The sequence below is a fragment of the Teleopsis dalmanni genome, chromosome 1 (genome assembly GCF_002237135.1).
Source record: "Teleopsis dalmanni isolate 2A chromosome 1, ASM223713v2, whole genome shotgun sequence".
Taxonomy (NCBI): domain Eukaryota; kingdom Metazoa; phylum Arthropoda; class Insecta; order Diptera; family Diopsidae; genus Teleopsis; species Teleopsis dalmanni.
This window is the reverse complement of record NC_051846.1, coordinates 174817169-174823605: the sequence shown is the minus strand read 5'-3', so window position 1 is coordinate 174823605 and position 6437 is coordinate 174817169. Positions and strand designations below refer to the sequence as shown.

At 28.5% G+C, this 6437-nt stretch overlaps 2 protein-coding genes across 3 annotated transcripts; both read right to left on the bottom strand.

Moving 5' to 3' along the window:
• Positions 1-761: 761 nt before the first annotated feature.
• Positions 762-3946, bottom strand: LOC119670297 (non-homologous end-joining factor 1-like). 2 transcript variants are annotated; one of them, XM_038080504.1, is made up of 5 exons: positions 3905-3946; positions 2121-2272; positions 1863-2045; positions 1666-1804; positions 762-1053 (listed from the first exon to the last, which is right to left on the bottom strand). In XM_038080504.1, the coding sequence occupies exons 2-5, from the start codon at positions 2259-2261 to the stop codon at positions 797-799; spliced, it is 720 nt and encodes a 239-aa protein (XP_037936432.1). In that variant the 5' UTR covers positions 2262-2272; positions 3905-3946; the 3' UTR covers positions 762-796. The 2 variants fall into 2 exon arrangements, with proteins under 2 accessions (XP_037936432.1, XP_037936431.1); XM_038080503.1 differs by lacking the exon at positions 3905-3946 and adding an exon at positions 2340-2531.
• A 950-nt stretch (positions 3947-4896) lies between these two features.
• Positions 4897-6431, bottom strand: LOC119670299. The gene is made up of 4 exons (XM_038080506.1): positions 6356-6431; positions 5328-5452; positions 5147-5259; positions 4897-5080 (listed from the first exon to the last, which is right to left on the bottom strand). Exons 1-4 carry the CDS (start codon positions 6416-6418, stop codon positions 5022-5024), a joined length of 360 nt encoding a protein of 119 aa, XP_037936434.1. The 5' UTR covers positions 6419-6431; the 3' UTR covers positions 4897-5021.
• Between the last annotated feature and the right edge of the window lie 6 nt (positions 6432-6437).

Genomic DNA, 6437 nt, shown 5'->3' with positions numbered 1-6437 from the left:
TTCGTTTACGGCAGCTGTTGAAACCAGTTCACCTCAGTAGTGCGTTGCGAAAAAAACAATGGAAAAAAATATTGAACAAAGAGTTTGCATCAAATTTTGTTTTTCGAACGAAATTTCGTGTGCAGAATCGTTGCGAATGCTACAAAAGGCTTATGGGGAATCAGTTTTATCGAAAACTCAAGTTTATGAGTGGTACAAAGCCTTTCAGGACGGTCGTACGACCGTCGAAGACATGCCGCGTTCTGGACGACCTTCGACCTCTACCACCGACGAAAACATTGAAAAGGCAAAGGAAATCGTGTTCAAAAATCCTCATGTGAGTGTTAGAGAGATAGCACGAGAGCTAGGCATCGGTCGTGAGAGCTATCCGACGTAAACGGACAAATTGTGGAAGGATAACGCACGGATTGTTCCGATTCACCTCAACCGAGCCAACATTATCAACGATTTTAAGGCCAAAAATTCAATAAATACCATCGAACAGCCACCGTATTCACCTGATCTTGCACCGTGTGACTTTTTCCTGTTTCCCAAACTCAAATTACCACTCAGAGGAACGCGTTTTGAATCCATAGAAGACGTAAAACAGAATTCGCAGAGGGAACTCAAAGCCATACCGGAAAGCGCCTATAAAAATGTTTTGATGATTGGAAGAAACGTTGGCATTTGTGTATCGCTTCTAATGGAGCATATTTTGAAGGAGATAAAATAAATATTGATGAAGATTAAGAATTTTGCGTTTTATTTAAAATTTCCGGAAACCTTTCGGTCACAATGTACTACTTTGTATACAAGCTTACCTATCCTTTGGACTTTTAGTTTGCTCTTTTTTGTGAGTTTCACTCTTTTTAGGTGATTCACAGTTTTTGGGTGATTCACAGTTTTTTTCAACCATTACAACATCAGAGTTTGATACTGCCTCCAGTTCAGTACTGTTTTGTAACTGTTCAATGAAAAGCAACCCAACTGGCTCCAACACCTTTGCTAGTTTATTACACTCGTCATACTTCTTATCAAAGTCATCGAAGTTAAAAATTGATGTGGCAACAGTAGCTAAAAATACAAAATATAAATATAGATAATAAATGTATTCCACAAACCTCAACTAGATTCTGACTAGAATTTATAAATGTAGTCCTCAAATTCTAACTAGATCTTTGCTAGTTCAATAATCTTTTATAAATACATACACAGGATGTTTTATAACAAATTAACATGCTTTGTATTATTCATATAAAAAAAAGTAAAAAATACTGACAATATAAAAATTGGATAATTGAATCATTCCTTACAATGTTAGCTGTAAATTATAGTAAATCATTGTTGTGATGCACTTAAGAGCCTCTAAAATATGGAACATATTTCGGTGCAGTGTTTAAAACAATCCAAGTCGATATAAAAAAACTTTACCAATTTAAGTCAGTAAGACTCACATTCGAAACGGTAAAGAGAGGCATGACATCATTAATAATACAGCTGCAGTAGGAGCACAGAGCAATTTGAAATAAACAAATTATGCCTAACAAGTAACTGTTTAACACGTGACTATAGCATAAACTAACATAACAGGTTTTGCTGCACGAACAAGTTGTTAAATATATTATATAGCTAACCACACAAAATATAATATATAAATCTATAGAAATTTATATCATAAAAACTTACTTCTCTTTAAAATAGCACCTTCTTTCTTAAACTGCTGAATTTCAACATCTTTACGTGTAACAGCGTCTCTCAACTCAACAATTTGCTCGCTCAAACTGGCAATGGTTTTAAAGAGTGGCACCATCAATGAGTATTTATGCTAAAGAGGAAAACATATTAATGATATGCGATTGGAAAATACAACTAAAATAGCTTACCTCCTCTTCAGCTTGCTTTTTGAGATAGAAATTAAAGTTAAATGGACACTTACGTATCATATATTTTAATTTCAAACCTTTCGAATCATCATGCTCATCTAACCAAATTTCATCATCCGGTTGTCGCTGTGTCAATGTGTCACAAACCGTTTTTTCATCAAAGCGTATTCGTTTGTTCAACTCCTTTAAAGAAAGTAATCAATAATTTCACAATTATAAATAAATTAATTAATTATTTTAATATTGGTTTTGTCAAACCTTAACGCGATTCATAACTTCAGAGATTTTTAATTTTTCAGCATAAGTCTCATCCATGTTGGTAGCTTTGTATTCCATTGTATCACCATTTACAACACAAAACATTATAAACTGACCATTTTCAGTTTTAATGTTAGCCATGCTGGCTCCAACTAGAAAAAGAATATGAAATTTTTTAAATACATATATATTCCAATTTGTATGTTTTATATGTCTTACCATGAATTATTTTATGTTTTATCCACATTTTAAATGTATGAATACATTTATTGTTTAGTAACAAGTGAAATAAATGTCAAAGTGACAAGTGAAAAGTCTGATTGAAGCGAATATTAAGAAATTGCCTTTGGAGCTGGCAGCACTGTTTGTGCTACCGTATGCATACCGTTTGTGCTTGTATGCGGAATTTATATATCAATATAATTTTTAATAATAATAATAATCAAAGCATAATTTATTTGAAATATATATCGACCGAGTTTACTTTATATAGCGTTGTACTATAAAAGCAACAATGGTTTTAACTTCTCTACACTACATCACAAAATACATTCTTATAAGATATTCGTTTTTATTGTATTTTAATAAATGTGTAACATATTTTTTTCAGAAACTACAGGTTATATACACGTATATATGTGAAATCAAAATATATTTGTTAATTAGAAGCTTTCATGTTACGCATTCTGTATTAAAGATTTCATATGTGACAAACATCAGACGAGTTTTAGAGCGAATATTTGACAAAGAATCAAAACAAATTACACAAAAAAAAAATTAAAGTACAGAAATAAATATACAATGTAAAAGTTACCGCGTGAAAATTAATTAGAAAATCATATAATAAATACAATGATAATAATAACAACAACAAAAACAAAAAGAGAATATGTATTTTATAATTTTTATCTTGTTTTGTTTTTGTTATTGTTATTATTATTATTGTATTTATTATATGATTTTCTTATTAATTTTGTAACTTTTATAAATTTTACATTGTATATACGTTACTTTTCCGGAAGATGACTATCGAAGATATTCGAAATATCGGAAACTTTCTTAATAAAATAATTTGTTTTAAATATAAATAATAAATTATAGTTTGTTTTTTATTTAAATGACCAATAAGCCCGCTCTTAAATTATTGTTTAAGAAAATATATTTATTACATTGTTTGTTTGGAATTTTAAACTTTACAATAAAAATTTTTAACAAATATATTTAATAAAGTTAAGTATTTTATCAAAAAAAAAGATAATTAATTACGTTTTATAAGATTGTTGGCATTAATATCGGGCGAAAAATTGATTCCACACAAAGAATTTGTCGCTATACTATTTGGGAGCGTTTTGTTACTTCAAAAGATTTCGCAGATCTGGCAATATTGGCTTAGTTGAATTATGCGAACCGTCAAATCAGAACAAGAGCGTTTGTGAGTAAAGAAGAAAAAGCATGGGTTTTAAAATTATTAAATTTATCTGGCAGAGAAAATCTTATTGGAAATAGATTCATAAATATTCAAAAATGTTGCAATCCAATATAAATAGTTAAACCCTCCATAGCAATAGCAATTATATGAATATCCGATAAATTATTAAATATATAAATATAAAATATATTAAATAATTTAATATATATAATACGAAATTAAATAATATAGCAATAATATTAATTCGCGATACTCGAGTAAATTCTCATAAGAAAGCAAAACATAAATATTTTAATATAATATAGTGTTAATTAAAATAATTTTCAATTTAAGATTATTTAAAATTATTACTTACCTTAAATTTAAATCCTTTTAAAATGTATTGTGCAAAAAAAATATATTTTAACTGATAGCATCAACATATATTTTCTTCAATAAAAACTCTATAACTTGAAATAATGACAAAAATTTTATTTATCAAAGCAAAGTTGATTAATAAAGTATTGAAACATTTTTATTAATGCAATATATAAGCATTTTTTAAATAATTTTCCTAATTAAACTGAATCTCACAAATAACAAATTCCTTAAATGTTGTTATTATCATAAGCCCTATAGTTCCACTGTTACTAGAAAAATTTAGGTCCTTCTCTCTTGCAAAATTGCACAGACAGGACGTAAACCACTCCTGAAATCATTATATATTCTCAGCAGATTTTTTGCTTTTCCTTTCCAGTATTTAAATAAAATTAAATGAACTAATATTGTTTTTCTTACTAAAACGAAAATTTTTTTATTCAAGCAAATTTCAAAAAATAAGATTAAAAAATTAAGATCTTTAATATTTTATTTTCTTTAAAGTACGTAATTTATCTAAATATTATTTGTTTTATACATATAGACTTATAAAGAAATTAACTATTACATAAGTACTTTAAAATATATCATTTAATTTTATTAAATATATTATATACAAAACGAAATTTATTTATTGGAACAGAAACTTTAATTAATTGCTTTATAAAGATAATATTTTAAAACCTATTTTTAAGTTAATATATTTTTTTATTAATTAAATTAATATAGATTTTGAACACAAAACCTTATAAGGAATTTATATTTAATTATTTATGTATTTACATATTTCCCTATATACCTAATATCAAATATTTCTCTTATGGAACAGCAAATAATTAACTATTAAATTAGACTAATGTAAATAAATATTGTTGCAGTAATTATACTTAATACACATGATATCTGTATATAATACGATTATATTTATATATTTAATATTAAAATAAAAATTATACTAGCCTCACACTAGATAATAAGAAAAATACTAAATTGTCTTTACAAGAATGTCTTTTAAATTTTCCATCAGTTTATGTGAATGCATTCATGCGTTAATAATACAGCAAAGTAAACTAAAGAACTATATATAATACTCCTTTTTATAATATCGTCTAGATTTAGATTTGCGGGCGTGCCCATAACTCACTGAGATCTTTCGGACGTATTTTACCAATTTCTGTAAGGGATAAATAATTTAGTTTAGATTATCTATATATAGTAGTTATATTAAAAATAAACGCACCTAACTGCCCCGGCAGCAAAACACCAGAGTCACGCTTTGAAGTTGGCCAAGTAACATCAAATCGAGGCTGTAGTCCTATGGGTGTGGATGTTGCAGCACGAAAAGTTGAATTGCTTAATATAAGAAAAAAGTTATATGAGTACTTTAGAGTATATAAAATATATTAGTATATTTATGTTACCTATATGGATGCTTAAGACAACCGTAGACTTCTCTGTAACGGCCATATAAAGTTCCATAAGAAACACCCAAAATACGTGCAGCTTTTTTCATTTCAAGTCTTTTATTTTTAATCGCATCTAATACCTATAAAATATATGATATGTGAATTATAAAATAAAATATATGAATTATTTGATTAATTATTTTTAAAACTAACGAATCAATTTGTGTCAATGAATCAAGAAAAAAGTCGAACTTTTTATTGAACCAACAAATGTTATAACTCTCTCTTGTTCTTTCTCCCACTCCCTCACTCTCTATGTCTCATTCTCTCACTCTTATTTTGTCTTATTACGTTTCTCCCACTTTCTCTCTCATTTTGTATATATCCCCCTTTATTTTCTCAGTCTTTCATTAATCTTTTTTGTCTCACTTCTAATCGTTCACTTATTATTTCGCCATTTTGATATCTCCTTTTTTTACTATCTCTCCTTTTTACCATCTCTTCCTTTTAATATCTCTCCCTACTTCACTATTTTTATTTATTTTTCTGTCTTTCTTCAATTTTTTCAATTCTTATCTTTTGCTAACTATATTTCTCTTGTCGTCTTTCACTCTTTTACCATCTCTCTCCTTTTCTATCTCTCTGTTTTTCACTCTCTTTCTCTTGCTATCTGTTTTTCTCTCTCTTTATCTTATTGTGTGTTATTATCTCTCTTTCTCTTATTGAGTCTTCTTCTCTCCTTCTCTCTCTTTCACACTATTTCTCATTTCTCTCTCTCTCGTTAACCCCCCCTCTCTCTCAATCCCACAGTCTCTTTCCACACTCACTTTCGCCGTGTCTCAGTTTCCTCTCCCTCTCTTTCACTCTCCTCTCTCTCTCTCTTTTTCCATTCTTATCCTTTATCCCACGGTTTCTTACTAGCCCTAATCTAACACTGTTTTGTTAATTGCTTCGCACACTTTTTCGTATTCACTCCCATTCGCTTTCTACCACTACAAATCTTACATATAATACTAATTAGCAATTATACAACTTCCACTTACCCGTCGAGTAAAAGGTTCTTCCCAAAATTGTGGTCTTCGTCCCTTAGCCAAATAATCATCCATTTTAATAACATCCTGCCAT

What these genes read in the sequence shown, in the direction of transcription:
- LOC119670297 (XM_038080503.1), bottom strand. Translation starts at nt 2,367, where the DNA reads ATGTGGATAAAACATAAAATAATTCATG. An exon ending in AAGTTATGAATCGCGTTAAG is followed by an intron (nt 2,046 to 2,120) that starts GTTTGACAAAAC and finishes CTTTCTTTAAAG; the next exon opens with GAGTTGAACAAACGAATACG. An exon ending in AGGTGCTATTTTAAAGAGAA is followed by an intron (nt 1,054 to 1,665) that starts GTAAGTTTTTAT and finishes TTGTATTTTTAG; the next exon opens with CTACTGTTGCCACATCAATT.
- LOC119670299 (XM_038080506.1), bottom strand. Translation starts at nt 6,418, where the DNA reads ATGGATGATTATTTGGCTAAGGGACGAAGACCACAATTTTGGGAAGAA. An exon ending in TGTCTTAAGCATCCATATAG is followed by an intron (nt 5,260 to 5,327) that starts GTAACATAAATA and finishes TCTTATATTAAG; the next exon opens with CAATTCAACTTTTCGTGCTG. An exon ending in TTTGCTGCCGGGGCAGTTAG is followed by an intron (nt 5,081 to 5,146) that starts GTGCGTTTATTT and finishes TATCCCTTACAG; the next exon opens with AAATTGGTAAAATACGTCCG.